This window comes from Mirounga leonina, unplaced genomic scaffold (assembly GCF_011800145.1).
Source record: "Mirounga leonina isolate KUSES-001 unplaced genomic scaffold, KU_Mleo_1.0 Mir_176, whole genome shotgun sequence".
NCBI lineage: Eukaryota > Metazoa > Chordata > Mammalia > Carnivora > Phocidae > Mirounga > Mirounga leonina.
The window spans coordinates 9327922-9354635 of NW_023270454.1; the positions used below are offsets into that span (position 1 = coordinate 9327922).

General features: G+C 37.2%; 1 protein-coding gene across 2 annotated transcripts in view; it reads right to left on the bottom strand.

Moving 5' to 3' along the window:
- Positions 1–26714, bottom strand: part of KIF13B (kinesin family member 13B) — a 205639-nt gene that overhangs the window by 163365 nt on the left and 15560 nt on the right. For both annotated transcript variants that reach the window (XM_035022644.1, XM_035022643.1), the window contains exon 2: positions 25396–25489. In XM_035022644.1, the coding sequence (XP_034878535.1) occupies positions 25396–25489 (94 nt within the window). The remainder of the gene's footprint in view (positions 1–25395; positions 25490–26714) is intronic.

The window sequence follows — 26714 nt, forward strand, 5'->3', positions numbered from 1 at the left end:
TATAGAGATTCATGTCATCTGCAAATAGTTAAAGTTTTACTTCTTTCTTGCCAATTGGATCCCTTTATTTCTTTCTGTTTTCTGACTGCTACGGCTAGGACTTCCAGTATTATGTTAAATAACAGTGATGAGAATGGACATCCCTGCCTTGTTTCTGACTGTAAAGGAAAAGTTCTCAGTTTTTCCCTATTGAGGATGATATTAGCTGTGGGTTTTTCATATATGGCCTTTATTATGTTGAGGTAGGTTCCCTCTAAACCTACTTTGTTGAGGGTTTTTATTATGAATGGATATTGTACTTTGTCAAATGCTTTTTCTGCATCTATTGAAATGATCATATGGTTCTTATCCTTTCTTTTATTAATGTGGTCTATCACGTTGATTGATTTGAAAATACCGAAACACCCTTGCAACCCAGGAATAAATCCCACTTGATTGTGGTGGATGATTTTTTTAATGTATTGCTGGATTTGGTTTAATACATTAAATACATTTAATGTATTTGGTTTGCTCATATTTTATTGAGAATTTCTGCTCCATGTTTATCAGGGATATTGGCCTATAGTTCTCTTTTCTAGTGGAGTCTTTATCTGGTTTTAGTATCAGGGTAATGTTGGCCTCATAGAATGAGTTTAGAAGTTTTCCTTCCTTTTCTATTTTTTGGAATTGTTTGAGAAGAACAGATTAACTCTTCTTTAAATGTTTGGTAGAATTCGCCTGTGAAGCCAACTGGCCCTGAACTTTTGTTTGTTGGGAGTTTTTTGATTACTGATTCAGTTTCTTTCCTCCCTCAGCATTAATTCTTTTCCTGTTTTCTTTTGTACTGAAGCAAAGCACTAAAAACTTTGCTCAAATATATAAGGGTATGAGACTAGAAGTTTTGTTACAGCAACATCACTCAAATCCTTGGACACCTTCCATGGTACACGTCAAAAAAAAGAAAAATCACATAGTGATCTAACATCAAATGTTATTTTTAATGATCTATAAGCTAATGAATCAATTAGGCTCCTGAAATAATTGGAAACTACCTGACTTCCAAGAGGAGTTGTACCCAGGTCACAGAGTACTCATTTTCTCAATTTCTTGGATATATGCCAAAGACTTCATCATAACAAGTTCATCACACTTGGTATAGTTTTACTTACTGGAACTTTGCTTAACTTCTGAAACTCAGAAAGAAAAAAATCAAACTTTAACTTCATTACACCTTTGACAAAATACTACTACTTGACAAGATGTCATCTTATGATATGCTTTAAATATATTTTCCTCAAAACATTGAAGCTGCATTTTTAGCTGATTCAATTTATGGGAAAGTTTGTCCTATAATCTGCCTGGAATGTGTCTTTATTATCAAATCTTTATCTTACGTATCTTATCAAATCTTGAACTAACCAGATAAATAAAACATGTTTTCTGTACCAAAAAACCTGACCTCTTTTTTAAATTCAAATAAAAGTTTTAACACTCATTTCAAGAACTATGTTATGGAATACATTTTGTAAGATAGATTGCTAAAAATAATCAGGTAAGGATCTAAATTATATACATCTAGTAATTTAAAATGGATAAAAGACAAGATAGATTAATATGTTCTCATTAGCTGATTTATAATAATAAAATTTAATGTATAACTAAAACTAGGAGCTACTTACAGAACAAGGAGTATGATAAAGATATGGTATTCCTTGGGTTAACATGTGTATCAAACTCTAGTAATTGAGTTCTTAAAAATAATTAAATAGGAATGAGAAAGAAGTCCGTTAATTTTTTTAAACATCGACATTAGACTTTTCCTACATATTTAATGAAATAGTATATAGAACTATAAACCATTCCAGCAGTTGGCATAAAATGTTTTTTGTTAATAGGTGGCATAAAATATTAAATATTTTATAGGTTGAAATGAGATGAGGATTGACTGTAATTGAAATAAATACTTCATGATGTGATTTAATAAAAGTACATTTCAACTACCTTTTTGAATCCTTATTAAGTAAGGTACATTAAAAACCTGAAAGAAAAGGCATAAAAATTTTATCTGTATATTTAGCCGATGCATCCTAAGGGAATAATTCCAGTTTTCTTGCCTTGACTTAAAATACTTTGCCTTCCAATTAACAGCTTGTCCCAAGGATGAATATTAAGAATAGAAAAGAATTGCTTCTATTTTCCAGCCTGGAAATGTACAATTTGGTAACTGTAATTAACAACTAGAACTAAAAAGAAGCAATTTATTAAGAAACCATGACTTGTATTTGACCATTAGTCTCTCAGCACAGAAGTGAAAAATAAAAATATGGAAGTAAAAATGGGAATGCAGCAGAGAACATACTTGGGTGACTATGAGGGTGAAAATTTTAGCATTTAGTCTTGACCTGAAAATCCTCACTGTTTTATAGTGGATTAAAAACAAAACCACCATACTTTTACGCAGAGATATCAGGGAGTCTGAGGTAAAAGGAGGAGCTAGAAGGGCTGTGTTGGTGAGCGTGCTGGGAAAGGATATTGGCAGGTTCCCCTGCCCAACCACCACAGGCTCCTAAGAAATGTCCATCCGGTCAGTGAGGCCTGGAGCTGAAACTGGATGCAGCCAACAAAGAGCTTTGTGACTAGAAACCAATTTACTTAATTCCCGTAAATGCAGAATGTGAATTAGATATGTCCCATGAACTCCCAGTTAGTGCCAATCATCTATAAAGTGGAGAACTATGGACTCTAGTTATTTATCTGACAGGCAGTCATGCAAGTTCACATTTTTGAGCCCTCTTGAATTTGTCTATTAGAGAACTCACTATACCGCCGAGAACTTTTCCTGGACCTAGGGAATCAGAACTTACTGAGGTGTTCGCTGCATTTTACATCAAGTATGAATCAATCCTGCTCCAGATGCAGAATATACCGTTAGTCTGCCCTTGACCTAAAACTTTCCCTCCTACTTCTCTGGAGTTTTCTCAAAATGACTGCTAGCGGGGCGCCTCGGTGGCTCAGTCATTAAGTGTCTGCCTTCTGCCTTCGGCTCAGGGCATGATCCCAGGGTCCCGGGATCGAGCCCCTCAGCGGGCTCCCTGCTCCATGGGAAGCCTGCTTCTCCCTCTCCCACTCCCCCTGCTTGTGTTCCCTCTCTCGCTGTGTCTCTGTCAAATGAATAAATAAAATCTTAAAAAAAAAAAAAAATGACTGCTAGCAAATGAGCCAGATTTTGAACGTTCCCTTTGCTGTGAAAAGGCTTAGGTGTGTATATTTTACAACTGTGAGCTTAGTCACCATACAATATAACACTTGGAAAGCTTTCCACTGGTGCTCCTATCTAGATAAGCGGCTAAGGGGATACTTCCTGTAAACATTAACTGGTGACTACAATAAAATCCTGCCCACCATGATCATTCTTCAGTCAGTAAGAGATACTTATAACAAAGGAATTGATCCAGCCAAGTACGTATTTAAAAATGGGCTAGTAAAAATCTCTACTCAGAACCCTGGACTTTCATTTCCTTTTCTGTGGATGTTGTCTAATTTGAAAACATACACGTGTCAGTTTCCAAGCTGGAAAATTCTTTTCACCTGTTCTCCATGCTCAGGGTTCAGGCCGCATTTACCATCTCTTGCCACTATCACCTTAACAGTCTCTGACCTGATTTTCCTATCTCCTGTCACATTCCTGCCTACCCGATCCTCTACACCATCATCAGTGTGATCTGGAACGGAGTTGTTTTTTGAGTCCAGCGGAGCCAGATAGGCCTAATTTTTGCCTCTGGGCAAGATACTTAATCTCTCCATGCCTGTTTCTCCATCCATAACATGCAAATAATAATAAGATTGCCGTGAGGATTAAATAACTTAACAGTGTGAAGTGCTTATAACCGTGCCTGGATAATTATGTTGTTCACATGCGAAAGAACCTTCTGTGCCCTCCCCTCCTTCATGTGTGGCTCCATTCTGCCTTTCCAGCTTCCACCCCCACCGTCATTCTGTTCTCTCTATCTGAAATATCTTTACCTCTAAACCAGACAGAACAAAGCCTGTTAATCATATATTTTTCTGTGATGTCTTTTTTCAACCTCAAAGAAAGAACTGCAGTAATTACAACTTTCATTCTTTCTCCTCACTTTTTTTCCAACACCCACAGCATACATCACTATATTCATGTTTATCTAGATCATCTTATCATATTGCTTCCATTTTAGAGAAGATCCTTTTGTCTTTATTTTAAAATACTCAGCATAATCCCATAGCACTTCATAGCTCTCTCCTACAGAACCCCTCACTTTGTATTTATTTGTACAATGTCATCATCCCTACTGAATTATACCCAAAAAAAGGAAAATATAGTGATAAATGCAAGTGTTAGTTTTAATCCACATGTAGGCATAACTAATTAACACTGGATATCCTAATCATGAATATACACTCCAGGGTTAATGAGGCAGCACATGAGAGATTCTAATCAAAAATGCACATCCTAGGGGTGGCTCAGTCGTTAAGCGTCTGCCTTTGGCTCAGGTCATGATCCTAGGGTCCTGGTATCGAGCCCCGCATAGGGCTCCCTGCTCCACAGGAAGCCTGTTTCTCCCTTTCCCATTCCCCCTGCTTGTGTTCCCTCTCTCACTGTGTCTCTCTCTGTCAAATAAATAAATAAAATCTTAAAAAAAAAAAAAAAAGAATGCACATCCTAGAGTAGGGAATCTTAAACTGGATAGAACGAATGAGCATCTCTGAAGATGGATGAGCTTCTAACTGAAGTTTAGTGATTACCCTCAATTATTAATGTAGGTAACAAATTACAGTATTAGCAGTGACTTTGTCACCAATAAAAATCACACCTATTTTCATGTCACATTTCTCAAAAAAAAATTTTTTTTCTTTTTTTTATTATGTTATGTTAATCACCATACATTACATCATTAGTTTTTGATGTAGTGTTCCATGATTCATTGTTTGCATGTAACACCCAGTGCTCCATGCAGAACGTGCCCTCTTTAATACCCATCACCAGGCTAATCCATCCTCCCACTCTCCTCCCCTCTAGAAAAAAAAATTATTTCTATTTAAGTAATCTCTACACCCAATGGGCAGCTCCAACTCACAACCCCAAGATCAAGAGTAGCATGCTCCACTGACTGAGCAGCCAGGTACCCCTCGAGTGAGATTTCAATTGTTGCAAATATTTTGCACTTATATTTGTCACAACTGTGAATTAAAGCAGCAATTATTCCCAACACTAGATCTTGTTAGTTAATACAGTAATAAATGAGCACATATTACTGTATCACATGTCTTTAAAAATATTTCCTAATAACTATATTTCATCATATTTGGTTTCCTTTGTAATCCTTTGCATTTTATGCTTTTGAAAGATTATTCTGAGAAGGGCCCACAAACCTTATCAGACTGCCAAAGGAGTTCATGGCAAAAATGGGTTAAGAATTTCTGCTCTAGAGGCAGGTTTAACATGCCTTCAGCTACCTTTTTTGTGATCAACACTAGAGGGTTTGTTAATCAACACAAAGAATGTCAGAAATAATTTTTCACTGATAAAATGCAGTGTTAAAACTATGGAGACTGACTAGAAATATTACATAGGTACCTCCATTCTTAGAAGAACAAAGTATAGGACTCTCACAAACCTATGATCCTATGCCAGTGAGAACAGTGTTGTTGGCCTAGGGCTCTAGCCTAACCTGAATTCAGATTCGGTCACATAATTCTAACTAGGGCGTACCAAATCCTGCTATATTTGTTTCAAGGGAAACTTTCTAGCAAGATGCTTATCTGAAAGCTGTGACTTTACTAAGCTCAGAGGAACAGGTTGTCTGACTAATGCTGTGCCTGCCTATTAATAAATATGTAGCAGAATTCAGTCAAAATTTCCTGGTAACATTCCCCCTGGTAGTGTGGTTATTGGAGGGAGGGGGAGAATGCCTATAAGCAATCACCTAGCTCTAAATCTAGGTGATTATATCTAATCTATAACTAACCTGATTATAAATAACCAAAATGGCAATTCATAATACCCCTGCTAGTCTAAAAAGCTCCATGAACCTGGAACCAAATTTCCTTTTGTTCATCATCGTTTTCTTAGGGTCAGTACCATTCTGACACACACAGAGGTCACTCAAAAACAGTTGCTGAATGAAGTAATGAATGTGATATACTTAGCTATGGAATGGTTTCCCTAACTCACAAAATGTGAGTTCCTTAAAAAAAAAAAAAAGAGCATGTCAGAGAAAGACAGGATTTTACTTATACGTGGAATCTAAAAAACAAATGAGCAAACAAACAAAAAGCAGAAACAGACCCATAAATACAAAGAAGACACTGATAGTTGCCCCGTGGGACGGGGTGAGAGAAATGAGCAAAATGGGTGAAGGAGAGTGGGACATAAAGGTTTCCAGTTAGGGAATGAATAAATCACAGGGATAAAAGGTACAGCACAGGGAATACAGTCAATGGTGTTGTAACAGCGTTGTATGGCGACAGATGGGAGCTACACTTGTGGTGAGCACAGCATAAGGTGGAAACTTGTCAAATCACTATGTTGTACACCTGAAACTAAAGTAACATTGTGTGTCAACTATATTTCAAAAAATAAAATAAAATAAAATGTTGAAGAAATAAAAATAAAATAAAAGGGCTGTTTAGATTACAAAGGATTAACCAAATAAAATAAAAGACTAGGAATATTCAGTCTGAAAAGAGAAAACTAAAGCCATATACAGAGTAAAACATTTTTCAACAAATCCCAGATTACTTAAGCTTTGAAATTAAAAGTGAAAGGAAAGGAAAGAGAAAAGGAAAAGGAAAGAAAGAAAGAAAGAAAGAGGGAGAGAGGGAAGGGGAGTGAGGGAGGGAGACAGAGGGAGAGAGGGAGGAAGAAATGTATGTATGTTTTGGTTATATCTTGGACAAGTCCTTCTTTTGTACCTTGCTATTCTAATCCTTAGTCCCCAAATGAATTCATTCCTTGAAAACATAAATTTCATGAGACCAGGGTACCCTGTTTTATTCACTGCTGTATCCCTAGCACCTACAACAATGCTTGGCACATAGTAGGCATTCAATAAATATTTGCTGAATAAACGAAACAATAAAAGAAACTGGGTGAGGGGTACACAGAGGAACTCTCTGTAGTAGCTTGGCAATTTTTCTGTAAGTATAAAACTATTCCAAAATTAAAAGCTTATTTAAAAAAAAATTTTTTTTAAAACAGCATGTCAGGGCACCTGAGTGGCTCAGTTGATAAGCATTCAACTCTTGATTTCAGCTCAGGTCTTGACTTCAGGGTCCTGAGTTCAAGCCCCACGCTGGGCTCCATGCTAGGTGTGGAGCGTACTTAAAGAAAAATTAATTATTTAATTAAATAAAAAGAGCATGTCATATTTACCTTTCCCTTATCAGGCACCCTGCCAGGGTTGCATATATTAAATGTCAATCAATAATTGTTGAATGCCTCTGAATTAGCCAATTATAATTTTTTCAAATGTTTACAAATCAAGAAGAAACTCTTCAATAAAATCTTAGAAGGCAATTAGAAGCAAGGAGTTCATCTGGTTTTGGAAGAATGAGCTCAGGCAGACCTCAGTTCAAATTCCAGCTCTGCCACTTACTAATTGTGTCATCTTGGAAAGCCTCGTTCCCCTCCGCCTGTATCTTTTGTTGTAGGTACTTTTGTTATACTTACAGGCAAAAACCTTGCAAAGAATCTAACACACTGTAAGCAATTATATTGCTTTAAATAAGTGCTATTTATCATCAATCAGAAGATCCAAAAACTAAATTTTATTCCCTCCTTGTATTTCCAAGAACTCTGTACTAGCTGTCTCCGTATTTCTCACACCTTCTAAGTGTTCAAAGACCTTGACCACTGAGTTCCTTTTACTATAATAATAATAGCTCTCTGCCCAGAACAAGAAAACCAACTCTGAGAAATAGTATGCAAATCAATTACACTTCAGAGGAAACCCACAATCCCTGAAATAAACATCTTGTAGTTGCTATCTGGAGGGTTAAGAAACTAAAAACAACAGCTTAAATCACCTAAGATTATTGCTAATTAAAAGCAAAAGGGCATTATTTGTTATTAGGAACATGATATGATAGTTTACTACATGTCTAGTCCAGCCAATAAATATTTACTGAGTATCTAGCATATGCCAGTTTTGTTTGGGGAAAAAAATTACTTAAAATGTGACATGTTTCGGGCTCCTGGGTGGCTCAGTTGGTTAAGCGACTGCCTTTGGCTCAGGTCATGATCCTGGAGTCCCGGGATCGAGTCCCACATCAGGCTCCCTGCTCAGCAGGGAGTCTGCTTCTCCCTCTGACCCTCCTCCCTCTCATGCTCTCTGTCTCTCATTGTCTCTCTCGCAAATAAATAAAATCTTAAAAAAAAAAAAAATTTAAAAATGTGACATGTTTCAATAAATAAAATTTTTATAAAGTTGATCAAAATAAATAAACCAAGGAATAACAACAGCAGCTAACATCTACTTACCTACCATGTGCCAGGCATTTTATTTTATTTTTAAAGATTTTATTTATTTATTTGAGAGAGAGAGAGAGAGAAAGAGCACGGGTGGAGGGAAGGGGCAGAAGGAGAAGCAGACTCCCCACTGAGCAGGGAGTCCGATGTGGGGACTCGATCCCAGGACCTCAGGATCATGACCTGAGCCAAAGGCAGACACTTAACTGACTGAGCCACTCAGGCGCCCCTGTGCCGGGCTTTTTATATAAATAACTCATTTATGCCCATAAGAATCTTAAAAGATCCACATTATGGTGTTACCACCTCCATTTTACAGAAAAGGAAACTGAAGCTCAGGGAGGTGAAGGAAACTTTCAAAGTCACACAGCTGGTAAATGGTAGACCCAGAACTCAAAGCGCAGTCTGAGTCATACTTCTCAGATGCTCTTCAACCAAGTCTTGCCTTTTCCTATCCTTATAAGCAATGATGATGGTTCAACTCTACTGGCAGCACCTCAATCCTAGATCATTGCTAATTCTTACTGAGGTTGATAAATTTAAAAATTAATCCACTCTATGAAGAACAAACTTATCCTCTTCCTAACTTTTAAGTTCAGGTCTTTATTATTAGTGCCAGGTCAGGCCAAAATACATCAGACCAACCAACAGTCACCTTAATATATAATCAAGAGAACCCATTAGTACATAGAGCAAGGATGTTGTTCTCGGTGTGGATTCCTCAGAAAGCAAAACCTAAGGCTTATCACAGAGCACAGTCCCAGGGAAGAGAGGGAAGGGGAGTGAGGCATGAGGTGTCAGATTATGTCCACATGAAGTTGGTCAGGGTCCAGTTTAAGTTGGCAACGGCCAGGGCTACAACGTGATCAAAGGCTCTGGGAAGAGTGAGGTGAGGAAGATCTGAGGCGGCACATCAGATGTACCTGATACAGGGGATGAAGGCGAAAGTGGGGGGTCAGAAAACCTCTGACGCTCATGGAAATGACAAGGCCTTAGTTCAGTGCCAAGGTATGACTTAATCTTGAACCAGCCTCTGTCCCAGAATGCTACTTTTAAGCATCCTTCCTGACGCAAGTGGATAAAGACTAGCATATAGGTTCAGTCCTAATAAATCACACTTTGAGGGAAAGGATTTTCACACAATAGGGTTTTCCTGTACTACTTACGTAACTTAATTAGAATGACTAATGTGAAATAGTACCAAACGAGTAGACGGTGTCTGGTTCCTTCCATTATATTGCAGTTTCCAATCCCCCAAAGAGGACAGCAGACTGCAAGGGTAGCCATGACTGGCCGAGTGACTAAGTGGGAGTAATAACTGAACAGGCAAAGATTTTGCTTAGACATGGGGTTTCTGTTGTGGTAACATTTGATGAGACTAAAGTTGAGCAAGGAAGTCTGTGACATAACATCAATTCACCCAATTTTCTACACTGAAGAATATGTAAGTAAAGCAAAATAATAAAATACAATTATAAAAAGAGTAGCTACTCTGCAGATTCTTATGATGGTTTTCATTTCATAGGGTAAAATTTATTTTTTTAAAATACTTGGTAATTTTTTTAAAGTTAGTAACATCTAAAAAATAAAAAGGAAAAGGTTTGCCTTAATGGAGATTTAGATATACAGGTATTATTGCATAAAATTGCTATAAAAGTCCTAGGCTGCAAAACGAAGAACTCCAATCCAAAGAGCTTATACATTACAAATTCACTTCCAAAAAATCTGCAAGGTTCCAGTTAAGTATTGGTTAAGTATCCGACTCTTGATCTCGGCTCAGGTCATGATCTCAGAGTTGTGAGATCGAGCTCTGCATCGAGTAGGATTCTCTCTCTCTCCCTCTCCCTCTGCCCCACCACCCCCCTCTCTCTCCCTCTCTAAAAACAAAACAAACCAACCGACCAATATCATATCCTGAAACTTGAATTACTTTATTTCCGACTGAAAATAAAAATCCTTTTCACCCTCACAGTGACTACATTCTGCTGACATCTGAAATCTTTACAGTTATCAATCTTTCTATTTAGGAGTATCTTCAAGTTTTTTTGTTAAATTACTATAAATTTTTAAACATACAAATTTATAAATCAAATCCATCTTGTTGACAGTAAGGAGAATTCTGATTTGTCAAAGGTTTTTTGCTTTCTTCAGATCACTTTTAATATATACTCCTTTCTTGCCTTCTCTGTCCTCTTTAACATCCTGGTAGACACAGAACTTCACACAACCCACTATGAAGAACAGACCTATTGAGAATCTCACACCCAGAGGAGCTCCTTGAAAGGTACAGCAGAAACCAAGACAGCCAGCAGAACCAGCCCTCCTTAGACACTGGGAACTGCAAGCCGAAGTCCCTCCAATAATCAGCACTATAGTTAATATACGTCTAAGCTTGTCTTCTCCACATATACAATCCCACCCCATGAAGGAGACTGTATGAGATTAGGCTGAGCACTTTCCACTTTCCTCTTAGGGTAAAGGACAATATACATAATTTTTTTTTTCAATCCAGAAGTATTGCTTGGGCATCTGTGTGCCCAGCCCTATGCTAGATACTAACACATACAGATACTCTATACCTATAAATCCTTTGAACTGTAAGGTAATTGGGTAAGATTCAATCCCTACCCAAAGTGATCTAAAAAATAGTTGGAGGGACAAGATAGGTGTTTGCAACTAGAGAATAAAAACATGTGTGTGTCAGGAGTACACGTACTGTCCTACTTGGACAGCTGCCCAACTGAACTGGTCTGGGACTTCCCCTGCCCTCTAACAGCTGCTGGGAATGTTTCTCTGTACCGCCTACCTTCTGTCTATATCACCACAGCAAAAGCAAAGGAATTCCTCTTCTCTACCACTATCTTGCTTTCCCTGTTTAATACTCCAGTAATATAAGGTAAGGACTCTATAATGATGGAAGAGAGTACACCAAAGTGGGGAGAGGAAGGAAAAAAGATTCCCTCCTTGATCCTCTGCTGAGGACAAGTAATGGGTGACTGATAGATGGAAAGAAGAGGGAGAAGGAGAAACTTTAGGAAGTCGTGGCATCCCACCTTCTTTTCCAGGCTGTCCACTCCTCAAAGGGAAGAAGGTAGGATTATTTCAAATTTCTCCAGTCTTTAAGAAACCCCAGTTTTATTCCCCACAACTGCCCATTCTCTTACCCCTTTAGCATCTGAATCTCATTTGAAAGCCCTCCAAAAAAATCCCAAATCACAAAAAAATTACATCTCAGTTTTCCAAATCCTCTTCCTGCTGTTTACCCAGAAAACTCTATCAAGAGCAAGAGAACAATCAGAAGGGCTTAGAATGAGGTAATCCCTGACCCCTTAACCCCAGAAAGAGGGTTAGATTTCTTGGCATTGCTAACTGGAACTCTGAATCAAAGAATTATTTGCTTAAAATGTCTTAGTGCTATACACTTCAGAAATACCATGGGTTAAAGAGGCTTTTGCAGGGACCTAAAGATAATTTACCCATTTATATGATACTTCTTAGAAGGGAAAAAATAATTATGTTCTAAAATTTTGGTGAGTACCAGACAATTTTAATTTACCTTATCCTTTAGGATCAAAGATTCCCAAACTTTTTGGTATCAGGAATCCTTTACACTCTAAGTATTACTGAGGACCCTAAAGAGCATTTTATTATATGGATTACAGCCCATGGAAAAGTTTGTGAATGACAAATCAAAGTTGAGAAACTTTTAAAATATTTTATGAATTCATTTAAAAAGCAAGATTACATGTTAACATAATTAATATTTTTAAGAAAAATAACACTGTTCTCTAAAACAAAAATATATAAATGTAACTATATAGTGAAGAGTAGTACTGTTTCATATTTTACAAATTAATGTATTAAGTTCAACATTTAATAATTTATAAAGTAATGTCAACAATTATGGAATTCATATAGCTGAACTTAATAAACTGAAGAAAAACTGAGAACATGACATATTCAGATTGCACAAATTGATAGTCTCTAAAAGTAATGTGAGCCCCAAAACCCTGGGCCAAGGTCAAAAAAGAACGTGTTTTGTGACTGACGCCAATAAGAACCTACACCAAGGGTTGTAAACGGAAAGGTCCACAGGGGCCAGGTAAATAACATGAGGGAGCTGACCAGACCAGCTGGGGACCTGAGAGCTCATGACCTTGTCAAAGGAGGCAATAAGCCCAGTGTGGCCGGATTTTCAGGCTGTTTAAGAAAAACTGCAAACTGAATTTTTATATGAAACTTCCTGATTTTTTAAATACTGAAACTGCAAGCCAAACAAAACACATCTATGGGTAAATGTACCCCATGGCATCCCAGTTTGTAAAACCTATTTATGAGAACCAGAATTATTTAATCTTTAGGAAATTCTTCCCAAAGGAAACTTATCCTACAATATGATCCTAATATTAGATCACTAGGGGGACAGTAAACAAATATAATGAAACAGCACTGAAACAAAAGGTTTTTGTCAAAATGATGAAAATAAGACAAAAGCCATAGTGCTGTGGGAGTAAACAAGGACTGTATCTAGTGGGCAAGCATGCTAGAAAACTGCCCTCCATATGGTAGAGTGGATGCAGACGGCTCATCAGGCTCTACCATTGTCTTGAGAAATACTCTTCATAAAATCTAACTCCCAGCCTTACAAATCACCGTTCCAACTACTAACTGGGGGTAATATCAGAATGGGGGACTTTAAAAAAAAAAAAAAAAAAAGAATGGGGGACTTTTGAGAACAAGGACTAATACAACAGTTATAATAAATCAAGAGCCATTCACCGAGCAACTCCTGTGTGGAAAGCACTGTAAGTGACACAAAGAAAAGAAGTGGTCTCAGCTTTCAAGTCAATCTAAAAGGGGGGGCGGGGCTCAAAATACACAAGAAAAAGCTAAACAATAAAAGCATTGGAAAACAGGGCAGGACAAACATAAAAGATGTCACCTAGGCAGTGACAGTGCTTAAGTACTAGAAATAATAAATGCTCTCAATTCTAAAGATTCTAGATTACAGGATGGAGAAGCAATCTTGAAAGAAGATCAGTCTGGTATTAGTGGGTTCCAGAAATCAGTTAAAAGCTATGTTATAATCTAAACATAAGGCAATTACGGTCCTTAACTAAGGTAATGTCAGAGAGAGGAAAGGAATGTTCGGATAAAAATACTCACCAGAAAAATCAGCATGAGTTGGCATCTGACTAAGAATAACACAACCTCTGTAATAAATTCACCTACTAATCTATCTACAAACAAGTGACTAAGTTTCTTCAACAACTGAGGGAGCAATAAATCAAAAGATAATCCAATCACAATGTATAGACCATATTTATATGCTATTCAAAACAAACTATAGGGAAAAAAACTTTATCAGATAATTAGACATGTAAACACTAAAAATTTGATGCTATTACATAACTACTGTTAATTTTCTAGGCGTACTAATGGTGTGGAGGTTATGTTAAAAATAGTAAAAGATCGGGCGCCTGGGTGGCTCAGTCGGTTAAGCGACTGCCTTCGGCTCGGGTCATGATCCTGGAGTCCCGGGATCGAGTCCCACATCGGGCTCCCTGCTCAGCGGGGGGTCTGCTTCTCCCTCTGACCCTCCCCCATCTCATGCTCTCTGTCTCTCATTCTCTCTCTCTCAAATAAATAAATAAAATCTTAAAAAAAAAAAAAAGATCCATTAAAATATTTGTGGTTAAAATGGGATTTACTTCGGGATGCCTGGGTGGCTCAGTCGTTAAGCGTCTGCCTTCAGCTCAGGTCATGATCCCAGGGTCCTGGGATCGAGCCCCACATCGGGCTCCCTGCTCCACAAGAAGCCTGCTTCTCCCTCTCCCACTCCCCCCGCTTGTGTTCCCTCTCTCGCTGTGTCTCTGTCAAATAAATAAATATTTAAAAAATAATAATAAATAAACAAATAAAATGGGATTTACTTCAACATAATATAGAAAAGAGGAAAGAACTGAAGATGTGTTTAGGACTGTATTAGCCATGGGTTAATGGTTTTGGAGACTGGAGTGACAAGCACATAGGGGTTCATTACACTATCCTGTCTACTTTGGTGTATGTTTTAAAATCTCCGTAACAGGGACACCCGGGTGGCTCAGTCAGTTAAGTGTCTGCCTTCAGCTCAGATCATGATCCCAGAGTCCTGGGATGGAGTCCCACATCGGGCTCCTTGCCTAGCAGGGAGCCTGCTTCTCCCTCTGCCTGCCACCCACCCTGCTGTGCTCTCTCTCTCTCTCTCTCTCTGACAAATAAATAAAATCTTTTAAAAAATAAAATCTCCATAACAAAAAGTTTTTAAAAATTAAATGTTAAATACAACTTTTACCTACTTAATGATCTTTACGCAAATTCTATTTCTGTTTTCCTAAAAGTAGAAAAAAGGATTATTGACTTGTTTCATATATGGGCCAAAAGAGGAAGATAAAAACTCATTATTGCTCTTAATTATGACCCATTCTATAGAAGTTTTTATTTAATTTTAAATATATATAAATGAGATTTGATGAAAGTAAAGCAAAAGTAAAATTCACCATCATACAAGATACTTCTTTAACAAACTTAGGAAGAAGGCAAAAGGGCTCCAGAACCCTCAACTACTAATTTTCAAAAGAAATCATTTTTCATGTTAGCTAAATATCACTCATAAAAAAAAATGCACAATGCTAAAAATTAAACAATAGAATTATTTCAAATCTGAGTCTGCAAAAATCTAACCTTACAAAGTCCACAAGAGACTAATTCAACTTCTCTACTCTTCAGTTTTCTGTTTTGCTTTGTTTTTTGTTCTACTAGTATGTTTATAGACATTCTGTATTAAAAATAATTTGACCACAATTTAATGGAACTAAGAATTAATAAAGATTATCCTAACTCTTAGCTTAATACTCTGCAAAAAGCTGATGTTCAACTGTTGAACAGATCATAAAGATTCCTAAGGTACTGTGATACAGCAATTTTGGGGGTTAGATTGGTCTTTCATGTGACACTTCCTCAGGGAGAACTGCTACCTCCATCTTTAAAAGAGAAGTCTAGATTCTTACACAATATCTACTTTATATTAGCAACAACTCCTACACTAGAGATTGAGACAAAAAACCCTTAAAAAAAGCATTGCCAAGCAAAAAACAAAGACAATTTTAAACACCTCAATAGTGGGACCTGATAGTTTAACCTAAATTTTATTTGAAATGAGACATCTAATATGCCAAATATTATCTCATAATTTTATGCTGAATCTAGAATTCTGGGTAAATTCAAAAGATTTAATTCCTATTAACCATAACTTTTTAAAAAAGATTTTATTTATTTATTTGAGAGGGTGAGAGGGTTGGGAGGGGAGAGCGTGAGCATGAGGGGTGGGGGGCACGCAGAGGGAGAGGGAAAAGCAGACTGAGCAGGGAGCTCAACACAGGGATCAATCCCAGGACCCTGGGATCATGACCTGAGCCGAAGGCAGATGCTTAACCAACTGAGCTACCCAGGCACCCCTCCTATTAACCATAACTTACACATACAACCATAATCATACACAATAACTCTGAGTCCTCATTATACCAAATGTTAGTAAACAAGTAGTATTTCAGGCTCAGTGATAGACACCCTCTATTCTTCTATTTAAAAAAAAAAAAAAGTTTATTTCTTCATACTGCTGTACCAATAAAAGAATGAGATAATATTTATATAGCCAATGACAATGCTAAAATATCACCAATTCTACTATGATAATCTAATTTTTGTTCAGACAGATTTACTAACAAACTATCCCACAGTTCATCTGGGCAATCTACTAGCCTTTGCTGGTCTACATTTATTGTTATTTGATTATTTACTACTATTAACTGTGCAAAGATATGAATACAATCTTTTATTATCTTTTTAGCTTTTAAGAGTCTCTGTGATTCATTTTCACAACTATATTCAAAAGTAGTACATGATTTATACACTCAATGGTCATAGTATTTTTTAAAAGAGGGGGGAAAATCATCTAAAATTTCTGAGTACACCGAACAATGCTCTCCCCACTTTACTCTGACATAATCAGGGTGGACAGGCTCCCCAAGGAAGAGCCTCTTTATGAAATTAAAACATACCCCATACTGTTCTCCAGAGGAGTAAATTCTATTTGGGCAGAATTATTAGCCTCACTCAAGTCATTTCACAGCAGAGAGAACAAACAGGTCTATTGTACATACCATAATTACATTTTGCATGACTTCCTTCAATTAAAACCTTTACTTAAATTAGTATCCATATAGCAGTCAAGAAATTTTAAAAGTCATTATCTAATATGACCTAATGATGCCTTCCACTAATAAGGAATTACTCTGAAAATGACTTCTGATATTTCAAAGCAATTACCAGCATTAGGCCCTCCCCTAGGCAGCATTACTCAGTACATTCGCAAGAGAAATGTATGTGCATGTATCAGCCTCACTAAACTCTGCATTATTTGAATATATATGCATATACTCATTCTTCTACCAGGATCAGAGTACTACGAACCTCCAAATGACTGACTGTGCTTTGCTCATGTTAAGTAATAATGACTAAACGGATGTCTAGTATAAAATCAGAAGGAATAAAAAGAGTTTTAATGACCTTACTGACCAGTACTGGTTGAGATCAACATCTCAGATATTGTTCTCACTAGACTGGCAGTTACCAGCTTCACACATATCAATTAAACTCTAGGTTAAACATGACCAAATGGGAAAAAGAGGGAAGCACCATAGCTTTACTATAAAACAGAAAAACTCAGCATATCTTTGCCATTTATGGCTAATTCCATCCATGTTGAAGAGACGTTCCTACCTGTACTAAAGAACAGGCCATCTCACAAAATACCAAAGAAATCCGTGTTCAGATTCATTAAGATCTTGAAGTCTAACTCTCAAATGTTTCTACTTCAGAAAATTCTCACCTTAAAATCTGACAAGTTGGTGGGGCAGGGTAAAAAAGAATTGTAAGAGAAACTCTCAAGTTAATATATTAACTCTTACACTGCTACACACACACACACTCACACACAACAGAAAACACAGGACTAAAGAGGAAAGTGGATTAATGGACCTAGAGACTGAACGATGCAATTTTTCCTGAGAATTTCCTTCCCTTTTAGGTTTCAGTTCTGGTGTTTAAAGCAGCCACCTCTGAATGCGCACAGCTCACTGATCCATAGTCTCCTCAAAGAGTTGGAGGTACACTAAAACAATTTCACTGCTACTCTTGCTTGGAAGTCACTACAAACAACAGATGAGGAGGGAAAAGCTTTTGTGTTGGTTTGGTTTTTTCAGAAGGAAAAAAGGAGGAATAGAGTATTTGATAAGATACCAACATTTAGCTTTCCTCCCCAGGTGAACTTAGGATTTTTTTTAGCTCCTATTAACATTTTTTTTTTGCTTTTGCTTTTAAAAATCAGGCATTAGGCAGCTTTTCCTGCCCATGGGTCCTGTCCCCATGCTTTAAATAAAGAAACAAACAAACAAATAAATACCAGATATTATACTGTACAAGTAGTCAATCTTTGAGTCACATATCTGACCTTTTACTAGAAAAAGGCACTTGCATACACATAATGGTGTGCAAACAATTTACAAATCTATGTATGTGTGTGTATACACACACACACACACACATATATAGAAAATATAAATACAAGGGAAAGATAAAAAACCAACTTCAGGAAAGTGGTTAACTGTGACGAAGAGGAAAGGGATTAAAGCTGGAAGTTCACAGAATGCTTAAATTGTATTGGTAAAGGTTTGTTAACCTGATCAATTAACATAAAAGTGTTTAGGTTAAAACATAAAGTGTTTTATTCTTTAAACCTCTTTGCATACTGTTACTTTTTAAAATCTGCTCAATTTTTAAAAACCTGTCAGGAAGTATGGCTCAGTAGAAAAGTATACTAGAACCTGGGGTTCCAAATCAGCAGCCAAGGGCTGAATCTGGCCAAGACCTGTTTTGTTTGGACAGCACAATGTTTTGTTTTGCTTTTTAACTGTAATTTGAATGCCTTCGGGCAGGGTATGCACTCTCCAATTAGCCGGAGTCACCACCATTTTCCTTTTCAGTAAATGAGAGTTCTTTAAAAGCTTAAGAAATTGGAATCCTCATACACTGCTGGTAGGAATGTAAAATGGTACAGCTGCTTTGGGAAAGTCTGGCAGCTCCTCAAAATGTTAAGCATGGAGTTACTATATGACCCAGTAATTCCGCTTCGAGATATCTACCTAAGGGAAATGAAAACATATGTCCACACGAAGACCTGTACACAAATGTTCACAGCAGCATTACTCATAATAGCCAAAAAGTGGGGAAAAAAACAAATATCCATCAACTGATGAATGGATTAAACCAAACAGAATACAACAAAGTATTATTCCACCATAAAAGGAGTGAAGTACTGATAAATGCTACTTGGATAAACCTCAAACACATTATGCTAAGTAAAAGAAGCCAATCACAGAAGACCATGTATTGTATTATTTCATTTATATTAAATGTCCAAAACTGGCAAATCTCAAATCTATAGAGACAGAAAGCTGAGTAACAGAATGATTAAAATGTCATAAATTTGGATCATGATGCTAGCTGTACAACTCTAAATATAATAAAAACCACTGAACTGTTCACTTTAAGGGGGTGAATTATATAGCATGTTTATTACATTTCAATAAAGTAGTTTAAAAATAAGTAAACCAAAGACATCCATCCAATTCTTACAGTTTGTGAATTAATGCCTCAATTTGATTCTTAATTCGTCGTGTGGTAAGACAACACAGTTCTCAAGGTAAGAACTGTTTTCAGAATAATACCGATATTTGCCTTTTTCACTGTGCAGATACCAGCCCTCAAGGTGCAAACACAATGGCAGGTAAAAGAACTGACACTTCTGGCACAATGACACCAAAGTCTACTAGTTACTAGTAGTCATTACATTCTTCATTGCCACACACCCAGAGCCAAAAAAAAAAAGTATTTTCTCATTTCAGGATGTCCTCGATAAGGAGGAAAAATTATGAATTTTATTCAATCTCAACTCCTGAGTACACATCTTTTTAAAATTACATGTGACAGGGGTGCCTGGGTGGCTCAGTCAGTTAAGCATCGACTCTTGGTTTCAGCTCAGGCCATGGTCTCAGGGTCCTGAGATTAAGCCCGGCAACCAATGGGTTCCTACTCAGCATGAAGTCTGCTTGGGATTCTCTTCCCTCTCCCTCTGCCCCTCCCCCTGCTCACTGGCTCCCTTTCTCACTCTTGCTCTCTCTAAAAAAAAGAAATAAAATATTTTATAAATAAATAAATAAAATCGCATGTGATAAAAATGGGAAGTAGCTATGAAGCACCTCTGCTGCATACCAAAATATAAAATGTGTGATTCCATGAGTCCTGGGCCAAACTAGTCACTTTTTTAATAGAACACCATTTTTACTAGAAATAACTGTCAGTTCCTATGGGAAAATGCATTCCCATTTCCAAATTCACCTATATGTAACTTTTATAACACAACTGTTTCATAAAGTGGAAGCTGCCACTCTCCATGGGAAATCACACCTTACTCCCTTTTAAAACAATAATAGTATTTAAAAAAGGAAAAAAAACAATATTAATATTTCAATTAACTTGAGCCTGAGTTAGCAAGAAAGGCCTTTTTGGTAGGCAGAGGAGGGAGGAAATAAGGCAAAAGGCAGAAGATAAACCTTAGCCTAAGAATCTATTTTGCCTTATTACGGTGACAGGCAAGCTAGCATTAACATTTATTACAGGATAAAAGTTTAACAAGTTTTAAGAGTTTAAGTTCTGTTTTGTTTTTTGTTTGTTTTTTTTTTTTTTAAAGATTTTATTTATTTATTTGAGACAGAGAGAATGAGAGACAGAGAGCATGAGAGGGAGGAGGGTCAGAGGGAGAAGCAGACTCCCTGCCGAGCAGGGAGCCCGATGCGGGACTCCATCCCGGGACTCCATCCCGGGACTCCAGGATCATGACCTGAGCCGAAGGCAGTCGCTTAACCAACTGAGCCACCCAGGCGCCCAAGAGTTTAAGTTCTGTTTTAATTCAAACAAAATAAGGCTTAAAGATTTATTTAGCTATTTAAAAGGGGACTGTTCTAGGGGCGCCCGGCTGGCTCAGTCAGATGCAAGTGTATCAGTATCTAGCATTTGACTAGAGTGCTATAAAATAGACTTCGTCCTTAGTCTTTTCCGTTATTTGATAAAATGTCCCTTTGTTCTTACCCTATGCTACATCAATATTTTGACCTGGTTTCCCAAGTAAGTTGATATTTTATTCACTGTAAACATCAAATTAGGGGTCATAGCTCTCTAACATATGGCATGTTACTCCCTAAGAGCCCCATCAACTTGGGGCAAACTAGATAAAATTAAGTTTCTGACTTTGCAAAACTGAAATTTTTACAGAACTAATTTCTTTTTTTAATTTTTTAAAATTTTTTATTTTTGAGAGAGTGCATGTGTGAGTGGGGGGGTGGTTGGGGAGGAGGGGGAGAGGGAGAGGGAGAGAATCTTAAGCAGGCTCTGCACTCAGCGCAGAGCCCAACATGGGGCTCAATCTCACGACCTGAGATCAACACCAGAGCTGAAGAAATCAAGAGTTGGACACCCAACCAACTGGGCCACCCAGGCACCCCTAGAACTAGACAGTTTCTTGATAAGCATGTATACTCTAGTATTGAACTGAATACATTTTGGTTTAAAAAATCCCTGGGGCGCCTGGGTGGCTCAGTCGTTAAGCCTCTGCCTTCGGCTCAGGTCATGATCCCAGGGTCCTGGGATCAAGCCCCGCATCAGGTTCCCTGCTCCGGGAAGCCCGCTTCTCCCTCGCCCACTCCCCCTGCTTGTGTTCCCTCTCTTGCTGTCTCTCTGTCAAATAAATAAATAAAATCTTTAAAAAAATTTTTACTTCCTTTCTGAAGTTGTATTATAGCTCACCAAACATATCATAAATGCAGCCCATAATAACAATAACAGTAATATTTAAAGTAACAGCTAACATTTATATAAGGTTTATTGTATACCAGGCACTGCCATTTTACATATTTTAAATTGTTTTAATTGTCATAACAACCTACTGAAAGGTACTATTATAATCTCCACTTTACCAATGAATAAATTGAGACAGAGGACAATTAAGTAACCTGCTCCACAGCACACACAGTAAGTGGTGAAGGTGACATTCAATCCAGGATTTCTGGCTCCAAAGTCAGCATTCTTAATCTCTTAGCCTTGTGTTATAATTTTCTGAATTTTAAGCATCTTATTTTTCAGAACAGTTTTAAAATCCCATATACAGCACAGCAGGAAATGTTTCCCAAATCTCCATGATTAAGCTGTTACACTAGAAATGGTTTACCCATTCATTTAACCAGGGTTTCTATTAGTTTTAATAAGCACAAACATCAAATCGTGAAACTGCCAGAAGTTAATACAAAATTAATCAGAAAAATTACAAATCATTATTTTAAAAGTATATATGTCCACTTTCAAAGTATACTAACTTGAGTTGTTAAATATACACATAAAATTAGTCATGGTTTTAGAGTAAACAGAATTGGATACTATTCTAAAAGCAAGGATTTTATAGCTTTTAAAGAAAAAATATTAATTTGAGCCTTTCTGACTACTAATTTAAACAGACTCAAATCACTTATATGTTAACTTTAAATTCCTAACTCTCTAGTTACAAATATAGCCCCTATAAAACCATAACTTGTTTTATGGATTAATCATTCTACAAACTAGACTGTAATTAACTTCATATCACATAAAATAGCTTTTAATTTATGTTTTCTTCCAATTTTTCTTCACATTTAATGAAGTCAACATGTACTGCTAGACCGTTACATTACAAAATTTCTATTTTCTCTTTTCACCTTGATAGTATATTAAAAGAAAAAGCACTTTTCGGGGAGCCTGGTGGCTCAGTCGGTTGGGCATCTGCCTTCGGCTCGGGTCACAATCTCAGGGTCCTGGGATCGAGCCCCATGTCCGTCCAGGCTCTCTGCTCAGTGGAGAGTCTGCTTCTCCCTCTCCCTCTGCCCCTCTCTCTGCTCCTTCTCTCTCTCAAATAAATCAATAAAATTTAAAAAGCCAAGAAAAGAAAAAGCACTTCTCCAAAGGCAATCTTTTATTATACTAACAATGTTCTTTTTTTTTTTTTTTCACTTATATTTTTTAGTAACCTCTACACCCAACATGGGCTTGAACTCACGACCCAGAGATCAAGAGTCACATGCCCTTCTGAATGAGCCACGCAGGTGCCCCAGCTATGTTCTCAGTTTTTATCTAGGTGCCACTTACAGGAATTATGTTCAACTTATGAAAAATTATCAAGCTATATACACTTCACTCTATAAAAGCTGTTCTTTAAAAATCTGTGCTTAACTTTACTTCATCAAAAACCATTACATACCAACCTTATTGGAAGTTGGCATTTTTTAAAGTTTTTTATCGAACAATCCTCTATAGCACTGAGTGATATTCAATTTGTATCTGCAGCATATGGAAAAAAGAGCCATCCAAGATATTCTAGAAGCGCTATTTAATCCTTTCACAAACCCTTGAGATTTAAAGACCTCAAAAGGAAAGAAAAAATATTTTTTCAGCTTTTATGTTGTCGTTTTATTCTCACAACAACTTATCAGGTGGATACTATTACACACTTGTGGCAGACTGTGTTTTCCAAAGGCAGCAACAATAACACACATCTCACCCCAAAGGCTTTTCTTATGTGACGCTAATGTTCCTCCATTAAAAGATGAGTCTGTATTTCCTCTTCTGGAAATTGTTTAGAGCTTTAGATCAGCCTTGAGTAAGAGAATGTGACAGAAGATACTGTGTGACTCCCAAGGTTAGGACATAAAAGGCAATGCTACCTCCACCGGGCTTTCTCGCTCTCTCAGGACACTTACCCTTGGAACCTGACACCAGATTGTGAGCAGGTATTCTGCCTACCGCCCCAGCTACCTCTCCAGCCAGCAGGCAGCATCAACCACCAGATCTGGGTGACAGAGCCATCTCCAGATGATTCCAATCCCCAGCCTTCAAGTCTTCCAGCTATGCCCTGGACAGCATGAGGCAGAGACAAGCCATCCCTGCTGAGCCCTGTCTGAATTCCTGACCCACAGAAACCATGAGCTAATAAATGATTACTGTTGCCTTGAGCCACTAAGCTTTTAAAGATAATTGGTTATGCAGCAATAGAAAATTTAGAAAACTAAAACACTTTATAAATAAGGAACACAGGTAGGTAACCATTCTACCAAGTGGCAAAGCCAGAATTTGAATCCAAGTCAGTCTACAGATAAAGCCTACACTCTTTCTACCATAGGATATTGCCTCCAAGTTTGTTCAGAGGTAACCACATTTCTAAATAAAGCAACAATCTCCAGAATTCAAATTCTAAGAGCATTAAACAGCCTCCCATATTAATGATTTCAGTTAATACTCAGAACAACAGATCAATCAATGAGCAAGCTCAAAATCCTAGCATCATTTTTGACACATCTATACCCTTTACACCCTAATAACATCATATCTGATAGTACCCATATCCTAGTGATACTTATGAAATAGCTCTATATCAAAGACAATAAGCCCAAACAGTTACAGAGCACTTTACAGAACACTTTAACAATCACTAATTTGATCTTCAGAAAACACTTCTATGAGAGTGGTAAGGCATACACCATACAGATAAGACTCAAAAAAGTTAAAAATAGTTACTAGTTTAGAAGCTACTAGTTAAAAACAACATAGTTAAGTAGGGGTTTAAGATTTTCTGACTCCAAGTCAGAAATGCCCTTTCAACTCAATGACTCAACCTGAAAGAACATTTATGGAGTGTCTTCTGTATGTATTTCCATACACAACATTGTCTCTACAAATTTAAGTATCTACTTCCAGCAAAGCACCATGGATGGTACTGTCTCTCTAATTTGTGTAATTTACTTCCAGGGTCAGTAGAAAAACATCTCTGAAATCAAGCTGATCTCTATGAAAAGCCAGTTTTTCCCCACTTGCAACCATTCTCTACACGGCCAACTGACAACTTTTCCTAATCCACCCCCTTAACCACAATATTAAAAAACTGTCAAAGATGTTATCTTACCCATAAAAATATAGGTCAAATTTCCTTCTTGGCTTTCAAGGTCTTCTGTAATCTGAACCTAGCTTGTTTGATTAAATTAACTTCCCTACACTTGCTGAGAAAAACCAAATGAATCTCTTGCCTCTTCCCCAAATTCGTTTTCTGTACACTTTCTGGCCCTTCCTTTTGTTCATACTATCATCCAAATCCAGAAGCGATTATCTTCAACCCCTGACAGAGAGTCTCTTCCCTCCAAGACCTTAAAATCCACCGAACAGCTACAAGTAGCAATCCAAAACAATGTATACTAATTCAGTTAGGTGATACAGATTACAGTTTACAAGGATTTAGAGGAAAGGAGTCACTGAAGGATGCAGGAATGCCTTGTGGAAAAAGTAGCACCTGAAATGGGCTCTAACTAACAGGATTCAATGTGGCAGAAGTAAAAACAACCCAAGCTGAGGAACAACCTAAAGGTCTTCTCTTCTACCCAACCTCCCATTTATGTCTTACTAATCTTCTAGCTGGTACCGTCTCCTTCAAGAAGGCTTCCTGTTACTCTACCTTCTGCCCTAAAGCTCTCTTTGAGCTTCTGATACAACTGCTATCTACAACACCCATCCTGGCACTTAGTCATTCCATATTATAGACCTCGCCTCTTTGACTCGACAGCTATGTGTCTCCCTACACAGTAATGAAGCATTTGTTATTTGCTGAGCTGAACTCAGCTCAGCAGCCATTGCTGCTTTCAGTCATTTAAAAAATCCATTGAACATAACACTGTTTCTTAACTTACCGGGCATCTCCTTTGGAAAGATTAGTATTTACAGGACTAAGTATAACCTTGTTTGCATCTACATCCACCACACATTTGGTATGCAAGTCAATTTCTGCGGATAAAAAAAGAGAGGAAGAAAAAAAAAAAACAGAGAAAATGGTCATTTTTAATTAATTTATTTCAGAAAAATCATTTGACAAAAATACAACACTCTTTCATGATAAAAACACCCAAAAAAACTAGGAATAGAAGGGAACTTCTCAACCTGATAAAGGACATCTATAAAAACCTGCAGCTAACATCATGCTTAGTGGTTTACCTTAGAGACTTACCCTCAAACATCAGGAATAAGACAAGGAAGTCCGATGACTACAATTTCTATTCAACATCGTTCTAGAAGTTCTGGTCAGGGCAGTTAGGCAAGATAAACAAAAGGGATCCAGATTGAAAAGAAAGAAGTAAAACTATCTCTATGTACAATGATATCATCTTGTACATAGAATAAGGAATCCATTTAAAAACTATTAGAATAAACAAGTCTTACAAAGTTGTAGGATACAAGATCAACATACACAAATCTGTTGTGCTTCTATACATCAGCAATAAAAAACCCAAAAATGGAGTTAAGAAAACAATTTATAATAGCATCAAAAAGACTCAACTACTACCATGAGAGACGATGGACTCTGAAAAACAAACTGAGGGTTCTAGAGGGGAGGGGGGTGGGAGGATGGGTTAGCCTGGTGATGGGTATTAAAGAGGGCACATTCTGCATGGAGCACTGGGTGTTATGCACAAACAATGAATCATGGAACACTACATCAAAAACTAATGATGTAATGTGTGGTGATTAACATAACAATAAAAATTTAAACAACTAATGAGGTAATGTATGGTTATTAACATAACAATAAAAAATTTTAAAAAAAGACTCAACTACTTAGAAATAAATTTAAAAGAAGTACAAGGGGCGCCTGGGTGGCTCAGTCGGTTAAGCGTCTGCCTTTGGCTCAGGTCATGATCCCAGGGTCCTGGGTTCGAGCCCCACATCGGGCTCCCTGCTCCATAAGAAGCCGCCTTCTCCCTCTCCCACTCCCCCTGCTTGTGTTCCCTCTCTCACTGTGTCTCTGACAAATAAATAAATAAATAAATAAATCTTTAAAAAAAAAGGAAGTACAAAACTTGTACAATGAAAATTCCAAAACACTGTTGAAAGAAATTCAAGACTTAAATAAATGGAAAGTTATTTTACGTTCATGAATTGAAAGACTTAATACTATTAAGATAGCAATACACCCAAACTGGTCTACAAGATTCAAGGTAATCCCTATCAAAAT